General features: G+C 38.5%; 1 protein-coding gene across 3 annotated transcripts in view; it reads right to left on the reverse strand.

The window, feature by feature from the left end:
* LOC130914937 (E3 SUMO-protein ligase PIAS1-like) overlaps window positions 1–20152 on the reverse strand; it is a 134201-nt gene that overhangs the window by 13774 nt on the left and 100275 nt on the right. For all 3 annotated transcript variants that reach the window (XM_057834556.1, XM_057834538.1, XM_057834547.1), the window contains exons 3-10: window positions 16775–16859; window positions 16528–16666; window positions 16291–16425; window positions 12546–12651; window positions 10922–10995; window positions 10494–10654; window positions 10014–10150; window positions 3479–3728 (exon numbers count right to left, since the gene is read on the reverse strand). In XM_057834556.1, the coding sequence (XP_057690539.1) occupies window positions 3479–3728; window positions 10014–10150; window positions 10494–10654; window positions 10922–10995; window positions 12546–12651; window positions 16291–16425; window positions 16528–16666; window positions 16775–16859 (1087 nt within the window). The remainder of the gene's footprint in view (window positions 1–3478; window positions 3729–10013; window positions 10151–10493; window positions 10655–10921; window positions 10996–12545; window positions 12652–16290; window positions 16426–16527; window positions 16667–16774; window positions 16860–20152) is intronic.

Genomic DNA, 20152 nt, shown 5'->3' on the forward strand with positions numbered 1-20152 from the left:
TTCCAAGCAAGATCACGTGGATGATAGGCGCACTCATTGAGTGGACAAATAGAAGAGGAAATACCCCCCTCTGGGAGGGGAGGGAGCATGCAGCGTCCCAGCGTGGTTCTGTGATGCTGCACATAATGTAGCATAAATTAAGTTGCCGCTCGGCCAGCGGGTCTCTCCCTCCTGAATATATGTCGAGCAAACTGGAGTATATAAAAATACATAGGGGAAAATGAAACCACAAAAGGGAACCACGTGGTACCCCAAGTCACACAGGCGAGCAATTGCTCTCACTTTCGGGACTATTTACTGTAGACTGTCAAATAGTCGCCACTTCCAGGAGAGCGAGAATCACGAAACGGCCACTCCGAGAGTCTCCGCCTGTCTCGGCCACTATCACTCTCACATGGTCCGTCCAGTAACAGCATGCAAAACACAACTACCGCATTAGAATCTGATTCTGTGTATCAAATGCAACTGCGTAGTGCAGCACAACAACATTTGCCCATAGTTATTCGTCGGTCATCTTGCCATTGTTGATTTTAAATAGCGTGTGCGCTGTACTGCGTGTAGCGTCACAGCCTGGAGCATCACAGCTTCAGGCTGTGACGCTGCACATAAAGTAGCATAAAGCGCATCCTTCTCCGGTTGCATTCGTAAGGGAAGCAGGGTGCGCCGAGACCGAGACCCATGATTATTGAGCAGATGAAATACACGTTCGCATTTACAAAACCAAGCGGATTACCTGACAAAAAGAACTCTGGTCCATTTAAAAGGGACCAAACAGTGCTAGCGTGAAAACGCCCTAAGAGCACTATTAACGTAATCATCTGAATCAATGAATTAACTCTGAACACCAGCAAAATATTCCCAAGGCTTTTAAAAACTCTCAGCCTGGTTCATTACTCAAAATTGCAATCATGGGGACTGCTGCCGACCTGACTGCTGTCCAGAAGGCCATCATTTACACCCTCAAGCAAGAGGGTATGACACAAAGAAATTTCTAAGCGAATAGGTTGTTCCCAGAGTTCTATATCAAGGGACCTCAGTGGGAAGTCAGTGGGATGGAAAAAAATGTGGCAAGAAACGCTGCACAACCAGAAGAGGTGACCGGACCCGAGGAAGATTGTGGAGATGGGCCAATTCGAGACCTTGGGGGACCTGCGGAAGCAATGGAAAGAGTCTGGAGAAGAAACATCCAGCGCCCCGTGCGCAGGCGTGTACAGGAAATTGGCTACAGGTGACGCATTCCCCAAGTGAAGCCACTTCTGAACTAAAAACACCGGCAGAGGCACCTGACCTGGGCTACAGAGAAGCAGCACTGGACTGTTGCTCAGGGGTCAAAAGTACTTTTTTCAGATGAAAGCAAAGTTTGCATGTCATTCGGAAATCAAGGTGCCAGAGTCTGGAGGAAGACTGGGGAGAAGGAAATGCCAAAATGCCTTAAATCTGGTGTCAAGTACCCACAGTCAGTGATGGTCTGGGGTGCAATGTCAGCTGCCGGTACTGGTCCACTGTGTTTTGTCAAGGGCATGGTCAATGCCGCTAGCTATCAGGAGATTTTGGAGTACTACATACTTCCATCTGCTGAAAAGCTTAATAGGGATGAAGATTTCATTTTTCACCAAGACCTATCACCTGCTTAAAGTGCCAAAACCACTGGTAAATGGTTTTCTGACCATGGTATTACTGTGTTCCATTGGCCTGCCAACTCTCCGACATTCTCTCATAGAGAATCTGTGGGATAATGTGAAGTTGAGAGACACTAGAGCCAACACTGTGGATGAGCTTAAGGCCGCTATCGAAGCATCTTGGGCCTTCATAACACCTCAGCAGTGCCACAAACTGATTGCCTCCATGCCATGCCACATTAATTCCCAACCAAGAATTGAGTGCATAACTGAACATAATTATTTGAAAGTTGCCTTTTTTTTTAATACATTAAAAACACTTTTTTTAATTGGTCAGATGAAATACCGTATGCTAATTTTTTGAGATGGGGATTTTCTTTTAAATTTTTGCCAAAAACGTCAATATAAAAACAATAAAAGGCTCGGTTACTTAAGTTGTGTGTAATAAATATAAAATATAAGTAAGTCTATTGTTTATCAGTACATTACAGAAAATAATGAACTTTATCACAATTTGAAAATTTTTTGAGAAGTTACTTTTATGATTTATGAAGAATAGTAAAACATACCGTAAGTTCCCGAAAATAAGGCGCACCCGTGCAAAACGCGCACCCCAAATTTACTTGTAAAATCTAGGGAAAATTATTGTACCGATGTATAACGCGCACCCTAATTTTAGCACCAACAAATAGAAGAATACAAGAAAACAGAGCTCGTGTACAGATACAGAAATGTCATTTTACTGACTGGTGAAACACAGCACAAGCATAGCACATTGGTAGTTCAAAACATTACCGTAAACTGACAATATGTACGCTAATAATATGATCTGATAACTTCTTGAACTTACCAGAATCCAGGAGAAAACAAAACAAATGTGACTTTTCTTTTAGAGGCTGCTGTATAACTTGCTCGTTTCATCATGATGAATAAATGTTTCCTCCATGGATTGATATGGTAAAATGAAAGTGAGAACGTAAGTTGGAAACACGACAGTAACAATAGGAATTCTTATTTGGGTTTGAGTTTCCCGAGGGACAGATATAGTTGACGGACACAGGAAGTCTGTGTTGTTGTTTGTTATGGACCGAGTTGCGAAGCTGCAATAAATGTTGACACAAATGAGTTCAAGAAACTAAATTCTGTGCTTTATGAAGAGTGAAAAAAGCCGAATTTAACACAGACGAAATCATTCGGCCAATCAGAGTGAAGTATTACCGAAACAAAATGGTGACGTCACATACCGTAATGGTCGGCAACGGATCGCCGCATAAGTTTCTTCAACACAACATGGCCATGTCAATTAAAAAAAAATGGTTTTTATATATATATATATATATATATATGTCTCCATCCATGTACCCCTTTATATTGCGCACCATGATTTTACAAGTTGATTTTTGGGAAAAAAAGTGCGCTTTATATTCGGGAAATTACGGTATCTAAATTGTAACATGAAACTAAGTTTTACCCAGATCTGCTCTTGATGACACACACAAACTTGACACAGGAAAATCTATTTCAACGTTGCTCATATAAAAAAATATACTGTACATATATATTATATAATGTACAGCATTTTACTAAATGACATATTTTTGTTCCTCAGCAAAGTCTCTTAAAAGCACCCTGCCTAACCGTCACAAGGGACTTGAAGTACAAATGTTCCACACTCAACCTTTTATGTTGCCAATGATGTGGTTGCTCAAGCAAAATACCAATTCGTGCATTCAAGTGAAAAGCGTATGAATCATTAAATATACTGATGCTTCATTTCCCAGGTGAGCCTTTCCAATATTTGATGATTTAGAAAAATAGGAGGGAAGACAAGTACACAATGATCTGAATGTCTAACTGACCCTTTGTTGAGGGCGGACGGTGATGTCGGGGAAATGGAGGGACAGGATCGTTTGGCTGGAGGAGGCAAAGGGGGCAGGGGTGGTGGCGGCAGCGGTGGCGGCGGAGAGTCCTGGGCTTCGTCTTCCGAGGAGCTGTCTAATGTCAAATCAATCACTGCCATTTTCTTGCTGTTGCTGCTGTCACTTCTGCTGCTGCTGTGATTGGCAGACATGGAGTTCTGTTGATCTGAGCTCAATGTCGGACACGGACCTGGAAAGCGACATTGACAGATTTGTGATGTGGTCATTTTGTGATCCCTTGATGTTTAAGTTTAAAACCAAGACCCTCATTGGCACAAACCTTCCAAAAATAATGTATAGTTTGCTGTTGACTCTACAATACATTAGTTAGGTTGGTTGCTCACTGAGCCGAAACCAGTGGAGCCACGCAGTGACAACCAAAAGTGTCTTGTTTTGATTACGTGTTTACTCCAAATTTGGCAAAAATACTGAAATCCACCATGCTATCTTTCCATTTCTGTTAAATTTCAATCGCAAAAACAGCACTGCTGCTGCTAGATTTGTGATTGTCTAAGAATGTTAAAGACTGAGTGAGTAAGTGTGTGTAAAGTCGGACGTTTGGCGGCGTGGCCAACTTGTTTGATGGGCTGAGAGTAACCATTTGTTTTCTTGATTAAAAAGATGCTACAATGAAATGATTAACTCATTCACTCCCAGCCATTTTCACCGGCGCAACCCCCTTCGCCCCCGGCCGTTTTACTAGATTTTGACTGATTTTACAAGGCCCACAGAAAATTCTGTTCTAATGCTATATAAACATGGAACCCACCAAAAGAAAGATTACTCTCTTCTTTTAGCAGGAAAAAAAGTATGTTCATATCTTTTTCCTTTCTTTAGACATCAGCATTAGAAAATAGCTTAGTTTGAGCAATTTTCCAATTTCTGAAAAACAGAGAAATTTAGCTTTTTTGAAAAGCATACATTTCAAACTTTGACTTTAACGCAGCTATTTTTAGCTTTTGTGACATCCCAAACATCTGAATAATGCTTTCATTCTACAAAATAACAAACAACAAGACAAATAGAGCTTTTGATAGTAAAGTAACAATTTATTTACACATTTGAACTGAGAAATGACGCTGTTGTGGTTGCGACAGCCGGAGTAAACTTTTCCCTCATCGCCGTCTGTCTCATCAACATGGAATTTTTTGAGTCTTTCTTTTGTGGTGACCACTGCCTTGTGGCGGAGTTCGCCTGGGGAACTTGTGTTCCTGGGGGGGGGGACTGGTTTGGCTGTGCGCGTTTCCGGCTGAGTCACGGGACACTGGAGGGTGTGGGGGACGCGAGCGGCCGAGCACGGCGCACGGGCTCTGCTCGGCGAGCAGCACAGACTCAACGGCATCGTTCGCTGCACTGGTGGTCCCGGTCGTTCTGCTCAGTCGTCCAGCCCCTGGCATCCCGGGCATCCATTCGGTCGTCTTCTCCTGGCACCCCGGCCATGTGGCCCGGCTATTCGTTCCGTTGAATCGTCTTACCAAATGCGCTACAGCCCTCCAGTGGACAGTTGTATTGCTTTAAAATCGATTTTCAGCATTGTGCTTTGGAGCTAAGTTGCATGAGAACCTAGAAATGTCTCTTGTGAAAAAAAAAACATAAAAGACGAATAACTACATCTTTGGGACACTGAAACAATTAAAAATTGAACGTATTTATATGTTTTTGGGAGCAAATGAGTTAACAAGCATACTGTACTATGCAGCAGATGTCACGAACTGACAGACTGTGGTCCAGACTTAGAAGCTGTCCTATACTGGCCCAGACATACAGAGCTTTCAACATTTAAACCCTGTGAGAGCGTGAATTTTGAAGCGCGAAGTAGCAAGGGATAACCAATTGTGATTGTTCATTATGTTTTATGAGAAAGCAGCGAACGGGGAGGTGGGGGTTCAGGAGGGAAGCAGACAGAATAGGAGCAGAACAAACAAACAAACAAAATATATTAAAATGCCTATGCTACTTATATGAACATAGTGGGGCTATCGTTAGCTAATTATATTTACCCGTGGAAACCATGGACCCTCATAGGTTTGATGATCCTGACAGACTTTGTTAGGCTACATCTACACTACAAAGGATAATTTTTTTGCGTTGTAATCCAGACAATATAGTATACCTGTCCGCACAACGTTTAAGGTGTGTTTATAAAGGCCATGTTCCTGCATTTGCGCAGACTACGCTTGCACAAAAAAAAGCAGCCTCGTGTGTGACGTCATCGTCCATGCGGGTCACCTCTGAATCGGAAGCTTTTAATTTTTCAGCGTTGTTTGATGTCTTTTCCTGACATATTCAAGCGTAAAATTTGCAAGTTCTTTCAGTTGTAAAAAGAGGAGCAGGAAAGCCGTGTCTGTACCATTCACCTCCATTTTTCACGATGCCATAATGTCATACAAAAATATGGCGAGAGAGCTCCATGACGTCACTTCCATTGGCTCCGATTTTTACACAGGCGGTTACACTAGACTCTGGTATCTGCCGTTTAAGAAATTAGCTGGCTCCCTAGCCCATGTAAGAAAAGATCCGGACATGAGGTACATTAGTGTAGCCGACATGCCGTATAATATAAAAAATTGAACGTTTAAGGAAATTATCTGTCCTAGTGTAGACGTAGCCTTAGATGGGTACCATTCTTTAAAAAAAAAAAAAAAAAAAAGTGATCATTTGGGCGGTGTGGCTAGTGATAGTTATTCCCCAACCCAGAGGTTGTGGGTTTGATTCCCCCATCTGGTGACCTCGTCTAAGTATCTTTGAACAAGATAGCGACCCCATGTTGCCCCTGATGCTGCATTTACCATTCAAAATACAAATTAAATCTTATCTTTTAATTGAATAAAAATGAAATTAAATCCATCCATCTTTTATCTGGGGCTTAATACGGGCTGCATTTAAATTTGAATAACCATTAAACCAAACCTCAATAAAGAAAATAATGAGTTGGTTCACTGCAAAGTCAGCCGTTGCTTTAAAAAATGGCCAATATTTCACCAATCCAGTCTACTTAAATTCCCTTGTATTTGGATTGAGGGTGACTTAAAAAGAGCATATGACACGAGAAAAAAAGTCTTAAATGGCATTATTATGTGAATTAGAATCATATTTTGAGACGATTCGACTATATACAACAATTTAGCAAAGCACAGATGACGAGAAATTAGTCTTTTAATCTGCCGGTTAGCCACGCCTACCATTATAGGGCTTTAGCGTCCCCAACAGGTGGATGACGTCAGCCGTAGACTTGGCTCATCGATTTTACTATTCAGCCCATTGAGAGGAAATTATTCAGAACGAGGAAAACGCGACGAAGAAAGCCGCAAAATGTCATTGTTTCAGTCTCTCTACTCCAATATTTTTACAGGATATTCTTTTTACCCAAGTATTTTTCCCCAATAGCTATATAAATGGCTTGAGAAGGACCAGTCAGCCCGTTGAGGGGGAACTATTCACAACGAGGAAAACGAGACGAAGAGAGCGGCAAAATGTCATTGTTTCTGTCTCTTTACTTCAATATTTTTACAGGATACTCTTTTTATCCAAGTATTTTCCCCAATTGCTAAATAAATGGCATGGTCATGACAAATAACAGTCTTGTGCTGAATGGAATATGAAATAATAAAAATGCATTTATTCAGGACGACATGGCAAAATTACTCCATAATGGTCAAAACTGTCGACTTCACCTTTACTTTCGCACCTCCCGAACGATATTTTATGACACCTAAATTGGACATATGTCATTTCCCTTCCCCGGCTTCGGAGAATGTAAACAAACCAGAAGGCGTGACAGCTAGCCGACATGCTAACCCGAACCGAGTGATGTTTCAAAGTCTTCAAAGCGGAAAATCACATATAGCTATCCTGGATTATTTGACATGACGACCCGGTTGTCGAATGTCTTAGCGGATCGACAAACCGCCCGGCGGAGAGCAATTTACAGTTCGTTCCCCGGAGGAGGGTGGCTGGAGTTGTTGTGCAGCTAACAGTGCTGCTGCTAATGCATTAGGAGAGCTTTTTACATGCCTATCAATGATCAAACGTAAGTAGTCCTTCATTTAAAGGAAGTTTGTAGTGTTTACTTTGTAATCGCTGTATTCGTATTTGACATAATACAAAACAAGATGTTTACTCACTTCCTCGTAAGTCCAATGGTCCCACAGTAAATATCCACGGTGAATGGGTACCTTTTGAAACTCCAAAAAGGCGCATACGTCTCTCCCTCATACAGAATGATTTTTCTGCAGCCGTTTGGCTGGCGTGATGCGAAAAATAAACGTATTAATCCGCAAAATCAGCTGAATCCTTCGTCCTCATACACAACAGTACACTGTAGCGTGAAGAGGACGTCTTCTACCGTACACGTCACAGCGCCCTCCTCCTTAATGCGAGACCGAAGCCGGAAGTCACTCATTTTCCTGGCGCGGGATTAAAAAAACTAAATAAATATAGCGATCGCTTCCACACACGTCCAAGCAGTCCATATCATTCAGGAGCATAAAATACCGCGTGTATTATGAAATAAACATGCTTTTTCGTGTCACAGGCACTTTAATGAGTACATATTGGCAGTCATATATCTTCAGTCGAAAAAAAAAAAAAAAAAATGAATACAGGTTTTTAAATCTTAATTTGAGTTGACAGCAGTAATATGGTCATATATCGGTATGTTTTTAATAGGGCGGTCAAACGATTAAAATTTTTAATCAAGTTGATTACAGTTTAAAAATTCATCGTAATTAATCGCAGTTCAAACCATCGATAAGATATGCCATATTTTTCTGTAAATTATTGTTGGAATGGAAAGATAAGACACAAGACGGATATAAACATTCAACATACGGTACATAAGTACTGTATTTGTTTATTATAACAATAAATCAACAGGACGGCATTAACATTATTAACATTCTGTTAAAGCGATCCATGGATAGAAAGACTTGTAGTTCTGAAAAGATAAATGTTAGTACAAGTTATAGAAATTTTACATTAAAATCCCTTTTAATGTTTTCGTTTTAATAAAATTTGTAAAATTTTCAATCAAAAAATAAACTAATAGCTCGCCATTGTTGATGTCAATAATTACACAATGTTCTTGGTGCTGGAACCCATAAAATCAGTCGCACCCGAGCGCTAGCAGAGGGCGACAAAACAAAAAACACAAGTAACAAGTGGACATTACACTGTGCTGTCATTTTAATCTGTTTGAGTGGGGCATGTGCGTTAAATGCGTCAAATATCTTAACGTGATTAATTTAAAAAATTATTTATCGCCCGTTAACGCGATAATTTTGACAGCCCTAATTTTTAAATGTGACATAGAATTAGACTACAGCATATACATCGCTATCCAAGTCCTTTGTTGTTCAAATATGCACCTTTTAGAGCTATTATTTCAAACAAGGTACTCTTGTTTTTGATTTGATTGTTTTTGATTGATTGATTTACATTTTATTATTTGAACAACTGAACATTTTTCATGAATCAGCTGAAGAAAACGCTTAATTTATGTATTTATTTGATTTTGCCTTTGTTCACTAAAACAGCCATTTTCAATAAAAGTACTTGTGGCGTGTTATATTTCGCTTTGATTTAACTGAACATTTGCTCCATATCGCCCAGTGTAAGACATATTGATTAAATAACGATTCAAACACACTGTATATGCCTATTAAATATTCAGTTTGTCCCAATATTTTTTTTAGTTGAATACCCCTGCTATACAGTTTTGTATTAAGAAAAATGACATTTTTGAAAATTGTACATGGGCAAATATTGGAGAATCGTTTCTCAACCACACACAGCAAAAACACACCTCATTAAAACTACTTAAATTTCCTTGTTTTCAATGTAAAGCTAATAGAAATAAGTGAAATTAGCTGCCAGTGCATCAAGTTTTACTCACTTAAAAATAGCTAGCTGAAAATAAGCTTAGCAGACTTATTTTAAGCAATAAATTAGTATATTTAGTCTTAACAAGCTTGTTTTTCAAAAACTTTTTTAAATCAAAAATAGATATTGTTGAAAACATCATTTGAAAACAAATCATTCTCAATTTAGGTGAAAAATTACCAACTGTTAGATGTATAGGCTTAATGAGAACAAATAGTGATATTTTCTTAAAGTAAGTGGAATAATCTGACGCAATAATCTGCTAACTAGCCTTTAACAGTTAACACTGAAAACAAGATGGAGAAAATTATTTGACTGCAGTAGATTTTAGAAAAATAATCTGATTAAGACATTAGAAATGTGCAGTTCAATAAAAGGCAACCTGGAAAAGGGTGCATTTCTGAATGGCAAACTGTAAATGTGTGAGGGTCCAATATTAAACTTGCTATGTGAGTTCTATTAGTACCAATACTTACCAGTACTGAAAATCAAATTCAAGTTAATGCCAATTTCTTTTCACATCTTACTTTATATCTTAATTTATTGAAAGGTTTTCTTGGCGCCTTACTACCCCATACATCCCTTCATTTCTTACCGTTCATGCTGCTGTTTAAAGCAGCACATGAGACTTCCTGCACCTCCTTTTTTGTCCTCATGGGAGCCCAGTTTCCATCTTCCTTGAATTGGATCTCATCACAGTCCATACAGCTGTTGAGGATCTCCACAAAAAGCCTGAGTGATGTACCAAGAGGAACAACATCACCCAATAGAAGAAAAACAGTCGAAGTAAAGAGTTGTCACATTGTGTAAATAAATAACGTAGAGGCTATAGTATTTGGACTGAGGGTAACTTTACCCTAATTTTTAGTACAATGGTAGACTCGAGGTTTTAAATAACTATCATGTGGAAGTTGTCAATTTTGGCAGGAAAACAAGTGCCTGAATTGTTATGTTTGAGCCCTGTAGATGCATTGAAATAGTTGAGAAGTGATAAAATAATGACGATTTTAAGATAATAAGGCATATTTATGACAAAAAGTACTGCTGCACTGAAAATGGGAGCAAGGTTATTTACCCGTCAATGATGAGGTGTTCATAAGGGGCCTTCTTGTCACAGACAGGACATACCCAGGTGGGCTTCTTCTCATTCATTTGAATATAAAGTGTGGCGTCAAAGCACTGCAGGTGGGAGCACGTCAGCGCCCGGCATGGAATCGTCAATCGCATCTTTCCGAGCTGAAAAGGGTGCATAAACATGTCTTAAGGCAAAAAAGAGGTCGCTCACACAGCAGGGGCATAAGCTACAGTATTAAGGTGGAATAAATATAAACATGTCAAGTATACGGAAAAAGGTAGACAGTAGGGTTTGAGAAGATGCTCTCGTAAAGAAAAAAAAAAAAGACAAACAATGGCCTGAACATACAGATCACTTTTATTTTAGGAATGAGTTTTAATGCGACAGAACATCTGGAAATTCCCATTCAATAACCAAATTGTACTTACTGGGCAGAGCAAGGACACACGAAGGCTAGTTGTGGCTATTTCACTGTCTGGGTCTGCTGTTAGCTTCTCTTTGACTGTAGGTAAACAGGAAAAAAAAAAAAAAAAATTAAAGATGTACGCCTTTTGGAGACAAAAGTCATATTTCACACTTCCACAATACAACCTGCCATACTGTCATTCTACCAATAGACACCAATCCTTTACCAAAAGAAAAACTGACATTACTGATAATTACTGACATTACCTCATTGGCGTCTATAGACATCCATTCCATTTTGACCGATCATTTGATCGCTGCCAGCCCCCCAGGCAAATTGGATTGGACGTCCACCGCCATCAATGGCAGTGGAACATCATCATTCAATGCCAGCCATCCCAGTTGAAATGGATTTGATGAGATAATATTAAAGAGATTAATTAATTTTACATTGTTTGTGGTGAAACTTAATTTTCTTAACTCTTTATAGGACACTCATTTAAATACTATGAATTTAAAAAAAAAAAAAAAAAAAAAAAAAAAAAAGAATCAACTTTGGAGTGTTATTGGGGGCAATAACCACACTGTATTTCTGTCATTTATAATTTTCTTAATAAAAAAAAAAATCTAAATAATGATTAATAAAAATAGAGACCAGGCATCCACATATGTGGACATGACATTTTATGTTATGTAAGCCACAGTTGTATACGAAATCGGCGAAAAGTGTCATTGAATGTAATTCACGTTCCAATATACAATTTTAAAATTAAGAGTTTACCGGTAAAAATGTGTGTCTATAAAATTTGTAAAGCAATAAAACAAAATTAAAGGAATGAACAAAAAAATATATTTTTATAATGGGTCAAGAGGATCATTTGCTTTGGTTAACCAAAACCACCTAAGGACCAAAGAGGCAAGATGGATATACTTAATTTTTTTCAAACCTTAGCTTTCAAAAGTGACAATTTCTGAGCAAGAACCAAGGATTTAAAACGTGGACCATGAAACGCCAGGAAGCACCGCCAAAATGATGAGTGGAGTTTAAATTTGCCCAACTAAAGACGCAAACTGTACAAAAGAGCCACCACAGGCGGGCGTCCCATGTCCAGTGGATGATGATCTTGGCAATAACAAAAAATAGCTGTTCTAAGCAGCCTGGTTTAGAATTCCCCTCAAAAATGATGGGAAACAAAATAACGTTCATTTTCAAAACTTATTATTATGAATATTCTTGTAAGTTAATTTTATTGTTGACACTGCGTTTCTGGGTCATCAACATGTTGTGTCCCCCCTGCCCCAAAAGAAAAACTTCGCCTAAGGGCCTAGATGACCCAAAATGTGATGTCTACATAAATGGATGCCAAGTTCTGATGTTTTTTTTTTCCCCAACTACCAAAAATAGTCACTTGCCCTATAATGGGTTAAAAAATAACTAGTAAAAAAATATATAATAACGAACTAAATTGTTACCGGTGATGTCAAATCATTCAAGTCATTGAGAATTGTTGATAATAATACGCAAACCCAAAAGTAACACTTGTAATGACAAAAGGAATCGTCATAAAAACTGGCAATAGATACTCATAGCAAAAGTACATATATGTGCACCGCAAATGGACCTGTGCTTCCCTAAAGGGTTCTTACTGAGTGCTCTGGAGTGGTCTGGGTTCCTTATGCCTTTAGCCCGAAGCCTCTGTAACAGCACTGTGGATGTCTGCTGCTTCACTAAGTATACTGCCATCGAATAATTCTGAAGACATGAAAAACACAAACCAGTTATTTTTTGTTGCCCGTTAATTAATATGAAAGACACAATTAGCAATTTTCTTGTACAAATGGACACTTGCTTTTCTAAGACAATTTCCAAACATATACGAGAGATGATACTGCCATCTATTGTCTGTCTTTGAAACTACAATAAATTCTGGCTCACACGGTGAGGAAAATAAGTATTTGAACACCCTGCGATCTTGATTGAAGTTCTCCCACTTAGAAATGATGGACAGGTTTGAAATTTTCATGGTAGGAACTCGTCCATTGTGAGAGACAATGTAAAAAAAAAAATTTAAAAAAATCCAGACCTCACAGTGTATGATTTTTAACAATTTAGTTGTATTATACTGCTGCAAATAAGTATTTGAACACCTGCCTATCAACTAGAATTGTGAGCCTCAAAGACCTGTTAGTCGCCTTTAAAAAGTCCACCTCCACTCCAATAATTCTCCTAAATATGTGGAATGGAGGTGGACTTTTTGAGTCTGTCTTTTTGACCTGTTTGAGGTGGTTAGCTGCATATAAACACCTATCCACCCCATACACCCCAAAGAGCCATCCAAAGACACCAGGTACAGAATCGTAGACCTCTACAAGGCTGAAAAGAGTTACGGGGTAACTGCCAAGCAGCTTGGTAATATAAGATACACCGTTGGAGCAATTATTAGAAAATGGAAAAAGCTAAACATGACCGTTAATCTCCCTCAGACTGGGGCTCCATGCAAGATCTACCCCGTAAGGTCTCAATGATCCTGAGAATAGTCAGGAATCAGCCAAGAACTACATTGGAGGAACTGGTCAATAACCTGAAAGGAGCTGGGACCACCATTCAGGCATGAAAATGGGTCAGGGGTTAAAAAGTGAGAAGGGTGTGGATGAAATATGTTCCGGTAGGGCTGTCCCAAACGACTAATTTTCTCCCGATTAGTCAGCCGACTATTTTAACGATTAGTCGACTAATAAAAAAAAAAAAAAACTTTATTTTTATTTATTTATTTTTTTTAAACTAATTTAGCAATGAAATTTTTGTTAATGCTTAATAATTCACAAAAACATTTTGGAACACTTAAATTCTTTATTAAAGTACAAATAAACATGTAAAAACCAAATTGCAAATAAACAATGAGGTCAAATGTCGATAGCATTTACCGTACTAGTGCAAAAGAATGGAATGTAAACAGATTCAGAACACTGACTTCGCCTTTACATTATTCAAAACAATTCTTTAAAAAAATATCTAGCATTATTATTATAGTATACTACTATATAAAATAGTATTACAATATTTATAATACTCATTGCCAATCATATTTTTCAAAAAGGGTGTCATTTTAAAGTTCATTTTAGTGTAAAATCTGAATTCTGTAGTATTATAGTATTTACATAATATAGTATTAATTCTGAAGTATGGGGGATAAACTCCAGAAATCGTTTATATGACCGCAACGTGCTTTTATTTTGAAATGTTCACCGGAAGTACGTTCGCTGCACCGCTAACAGCTTCACACTCCGCAAAAAGGCACTTTTCGTCATTGCTTGTGGTGACACACAGATTTTTTTTTCTTTTCATTTTTTCGTTTGCAAATGCTGTTAACCAGCGATTTTTAATGTTTGAAGTGTCACCTTTTAACCGCAAGTTTGCGTTTTGGAGAAGACTGCCAATGTCTTTTTTCCCCCATTAGTCTCAATGTAGCAATGCTAACATTTACAGTGTTTAATATAGATGTGTTTCCTTATTTTGTATGTCTGAACTTAAATTCTACGGCGTGTTGATTACCAATGAACATCTATGAAATGAACTGGAGTCTCATATGTCATCTACACGCACGCACAAATGTTTGCATGCACGCACGCGGTGATAAAATCGCCCTCATTTTTATTTACCTTACGATAAGTGGACTCATTGCATTTCGCAACAGGCTTAGACACTTAAATAAAACATGTCATTAGTTAGATGGAATTACGACACGCCCCCACCCCCCTTAAAAATTTTCTCGTCGGATCTACACAATTCACGTAGGTCACCCTTTTTTACTTCAAAACGGCGAATTTCGCCGAAAGGTGAGTGATTTTCATGCCTGAAAATTTCCATTTCAAAGGTTACTGTTGGTAATACACTAAGACGTCATGGTTTAACATGACACGCGAGGTTCCTCTGCTTAAACCAGCACATGTCCAGGCCTGTTTTAAGTTTGCCAATGACCATTTGGATGATCCAGAGGAGTCATAGGACAAAGTCATGTGGTCATTAGAGCTCAAAATGGAACTTTTTGGTCTTAATTCCACTCATAGTGTTTGGAGGAAGAAGTAGAATGAGTACCATCCCAAGAAACCACCATCCCTACTGTGAAGCATGGGGGTGGCAGCATCATGCTTTGGGGGTGTTTCTCTGCACATGGGTCTGGAAGACTGCACTGTATTAAGGAGAGGATGACCTGGGCCATGTATTGTGAGATTTTGGGGAATAACATCCTTCCCTCAGTTAGAGCACTGAAGATGGGTCGTGACTGGCTCTTCCAACATGACAATAGCCCGAAGCAGACAGCCAGAATAACCAAGGAGTGGCTTTGTAAAAAGCATATCAAGGTTCTGGTCCTATCAAGGTCCTTGCCAGTCTCCAGACCTAAACCCAATACAAAATCTTTGGAGGAAGCTCAAACTTAGTGTTTCTCAGTGACAGTTCAGAAACCTGATTGATCTGCAGAAGAACTGTTTGGAGCAGTGGTGCAAAATCCCTGCTGCAGTCTGTGCAAACCTGCCAACCTGGTGAAAATTTTCAGGAAACTGTACCAAATATTGACATTGATTTTCTCAGGTGTTCAAATACTTTAATTAATACAGCAGTATAATACAAATAAATTGTTTAACCCTTTATTGCCAAATGTATCACATTTGATACACCTAAAAAAATCATGATTTTGAGAGTAATTCAGAAAAAAAAGATGGATGCAAGTGCATCTGCAGGTTCCATGAGAAAAAAAAACAGGATTTAGCTAGGGTTATAGATATTAGAGCGCTTATTACACATATTCATTTTGACATAATTGCTTCATGTTGCAGGTCTTTAAGGGTTAAAAAAAAACAAAAAAAACCCCCACTAATTTCTGGATTTTTTTTTTGATTGTCTCTCATAGTGGACAAGCAACTACCACGAAAATTTCAAACCAGCCCATCATTTCTAAGTAGGAGAACTTGCAAAATCGCAGGGCGTTCAAATACTTATTCTTCTTCACTGTATGTCCAAAGGCAGGCATCCTTAAATCAAGAAAGACTGGGCCTGAATTTGGACGTGTCTCACCTATATGGAAGCAGATTCATTAATTCTGCGCACACAGGATGTGTCTGCCTACACATAATTGCCGAATAGTTCACTCTGGGCATTTTGAGAGGAATACATGCAAATTGATTAACCAAGGTGGACAGGAATTGAAATAGCTGATTTTGCTTCGTGAAATAGTGTCTCTGAAAGGCAGGTACTAACGACACCGCTGTGCATAAGCATGACGAGTCAGCGCAGTCATAATAACAGGAGATGGGGGGAAAAAAGCTCTTTTCTGCTGCTGTGTCAACATTTTTGAAATTCCATCCTTGAAAATCTGGCCCTTTTTTCTCTTACCCTTCCAATCTCCGCAGTCCAGGACACCACAATGGTATTCGGTACTGTGGTGGACAATCGGACCAGTGAGGTAATGTTGATGGGTCGGCTGGGCCGCTTCGGCTCGACACCGTTTTTGGTTGGTGGAAGATAACCCTGTGATATTGTTTGGTAAATATGCGTAAGTATCAAATTGCAAACCAAAACACGGCATCGGGCTGCTTCTGTAGTGCTTGTGCTCATGTCAGTGTTTCTCACCGGCAGGTTACATGGCTTGCCGTTTACTTTCACACACAAACTGGGTGGAAAATGATCTTCCTGAGGACAGCTCGTCTCAGACAGGCAAAAGCGCAACTGGACTTGAACTGAGAAATCGCATTTGGTCACCGAGATGTCCCTTAAAAAGAAAAAGAAAAAAAATTCAGCCATTAACCCTGTGACCTAATGAATGATCAAGAAATAATTCACAGTCCAGCTTGGACAAAATGCGTTTCATTCATCTTACATTGAACTGCTGATCTGCTGGACTTGCTGTGGCGTTAATGCAAAGGCAAAACACGTCTCCTGAAACCTCTGGCTGTTGTCAGAAGCTGCAGAAAAACAAACATAAAGGGAAATTATACACTACTAATATTTCACACCACACACATAGTTGACATTTTTGTAAATCAATAATGCTCGCCAACGGCAGAACTGGTTATTGAGCGAGGGACTGACTTGATGGGAACTTGCAACAGACGGTCATGCTCCTACGTTGTGGTAACTGTGCCAACCACTCAGTGTTAAACCTAAAACCATCTGGCAACTTCTTCATGAAATAGTTTTGACATAATTTGAAGCTTGGTGTTTTCCTATTTTAGTATAACGTTGGCAATATTTTCAGATAATCTTCGTAAATTAAGCCGAGTTGTTCAACATTTCTTCCATCAGCTTTTTCCTTTGGATGTATTTTCTTTAAAACATTATTCAGTTGGCTGTAAGACAAACATCTCAAATATCATGATGTCAAAACATGGGATTTGACTTTTCTAGTTAGCACACTTAAAAAGGTGCACACCGGTTTCCTAATGAAAAAATTCAGCACAAACTGGTTCGCCTATCCAGCTAATCTACCAGTACATGTTAATAACAATCAGCAAACGTCACAAGACTGATAAATTATAATGGCTGAGTTGAGGTCTTTCATCCAGTGGGCTGCAAATAAATGTGACATCATAGACTCCACCATCAGTTGACAAGACAGCTCCCACAGACATTGTGCCACGCCTACTCAGGCAGAACGTTGAGTTGGCTTTCACTGTGATAAACTCAAACACACCCTGCGTTCTAATGCCAGATTTAGGTGGAAATACGACGAAGGTTTTACTACATAAAAGCAGGCAGGAGTGTCTCAAAAGTGACTTGGTCGAGGATTCAAGGTAATTATTAAATTAAATAGAACCATGCTTGCACTTTGAAAAGTGAAAAAAAAAAAAAAAAAAATCAATGGATAAAATTACTGTAACTTTTGCTTGAAATAATTACATAAAATGAACGATAACTGCCCGTTACTTGCTTCTAACCAAGAATCTAGACTGCTCTACATTCCTATCTATAGAAATTCCACGATTTAAGCATTTATTTGCAAGAATGTTCAACTTAAAAAGCTCTTTGTTTTGTGACGGCCGCCATGTTGGATTACACAATACTGTAACGTTGGCTTGAAATATTTAACGTAAAATGAATGATAACTGCCTATTTTTTCGCTTTTAACCAAGAATCTGGACTGTTTTACGTTCATATCTATATAAATTCCGCAATTCAAGCATTTATTTACAAGAATTGTCATGGCCGTCATGTTGGATTTTGTATCTCCACAAAATAGCGGAATTCAACCTAAATAAGTAGTGATTGTAAATAGAAAAATGCATATTTTGCTTTTGTTCAGTAAAATTAAGATGATTCTGCATGCTTTTCTCAAATATTAAATTTCTGATGTGAAAATTTAGTGATTTAATAGATGCTGATTTTTTTTTTTTTTAATTTAGTGCAAGTTAAGTCGCTATTTTGGTCAAAAACTTATATGTTAAATATTGCTATTGATTCTGAAAATATAGGTGATTATCTCTGCATTTTGTGATTTTTGTGCATCTAGTGTAAAATGTGAGAATTTTATAGCCATTTTAAGTTTAATACTTGTATAAAAAAAAAAAAAAAAAAGAATCTGGATTTTACTAAGGAACGACTTTTTTATGTCGCTCCTAAGGGAGGTGCCCGTTTTGGTTTTAGGTCGCTAGCGGCTTTGGTTTTGAAAATATTTGAATTCTTTTTTAATTTAAGTTTTTTAATATAGGCCCCTACGGATCGGCCCCCGGGTCCTGTGTCCCATCAACTCATAGTGAAGTCTATGGTGACATGTAAAAAGATTGACAAATGCCGATCAGGAATTAAATAGACTCGTCAAATGTTAGAGACTGCTTAAAACATGGACAAGGGCTGTGGTCATCAAATATTGATTTCCATGGTAATTCCCATACAAATTGGGACCTTTAAAGTTTATTTTCATTCAATCCAATGTGTCTTTTCTCTATGCGTTTTAGAGCTTTCCTCAGCTGGAGAACAAAATTACATGTGATGTGCTCTCAGACTTTTCCTCCTCATCGGGCAACTGAAGCTAAAAATAGCTCTCGATCACTCTACTGTAGCTCTAGCGCACTCTTGCTCACTCTGTCCTTGCTTGCTTTTTCTCACTCGCTCCCCGGCCCACCCTTCCATCACGCTAGAAGTCACTCTCACCACAAAACTGGATCTGTTCCCATGTTTCGGTGTGTGGCTCAAGGAGATATGAAAAAGGTTGAAAATCCCAGTTCACTTTCATTCTACAACCACATAACTGCCTCCTGTTATTTTTTTTTATTCAAAGATAAACAGGACAAAATAAAATTGGAAAAAGAAGACAAAAATTCATTTATATAATTGTTTTTTATGCTCTTACTATTCATCGTAATCTTTTAAAGACCAATCCCGACTTGAGACATTCATATAGCTTATAATGAAGGTTTCGATAGAATTCATATGCTTGTCCAACACATGAATGAAATGAACCAAGAACCCTGGGAAATTTTCAAACACACACAATATTTAATCTGTGTAAATTTTGCAATAAAAAAATGTATTTGCGACCACGTAATCGTTCACTATCGGTTTTGGTTGTTCCCTTTTGCAAAATATTGGCAGGTAATGCAGTGCCTTCCACTCTAAAAGGGTGCAATATGCTAATACTGCCAATTCTGCCTCCGAGGTGAAGTTAAAAAAACAAAAAATGTTTTGCTTAAGGTCTGGTCTTAGGTATGAGCTAAGCTAGAGAGAATTTGCTTAGCTCAATCTGCCTAATCAGCACAACAAAGCCCAGCTGGAGTTTGTTAGTTTGGTCATGCCGTTGCTACTTTTTCATTAAATTAGAATGCCGCATCCAAACGAACTCATATGCACACAAACACATGAGACAACGCAATTCTCAGAAAAACATGTACCAAACACAAAGACAGACTTAGTAGAACAATGTGCGACAAAAGGTGAGCTCTAGAATTTACATGGCAGCCTTTGTAACTTCCTCCTCACTTTACGACAAAATGGGCTTGCTCTCCAGTTTTTAGTAACGGTGTTCTGCCAAAATCTCCTACATCGGCGAAACGTCCTACATTAGTCGAATTTAACACCCAAAGTACTACTGTGCGCTCTAAACTTCTTTTGTTTAGATGCATACAGGAATAACGTAATAAAAAATTGCCTGCAGAAAATATTTAAATGAAGTTATATCAAATAAGGACGGTTTAAATACACTACGTGACTAATGTGGTCAACTGCTTCAAAGCTAACACAAAAAACACAATGGTTAAAAGTA

The sequence above is a fragment of the Corythoichthys intestinalis genome, chromosome 1 (genome assembly GCF_030265065.1).
Source record: "Corythoichthys intestinalis isolate RoL2023-P3 chromosome 1, ASM3026506v1, whole genome shotgun sequence".
NCBI lineage: Eukaryota > Metazoa > Chordata > Actinopteri > Syngnathiformes > Syngnathidae > Corythoichthys > Corythoichthys intestinalis.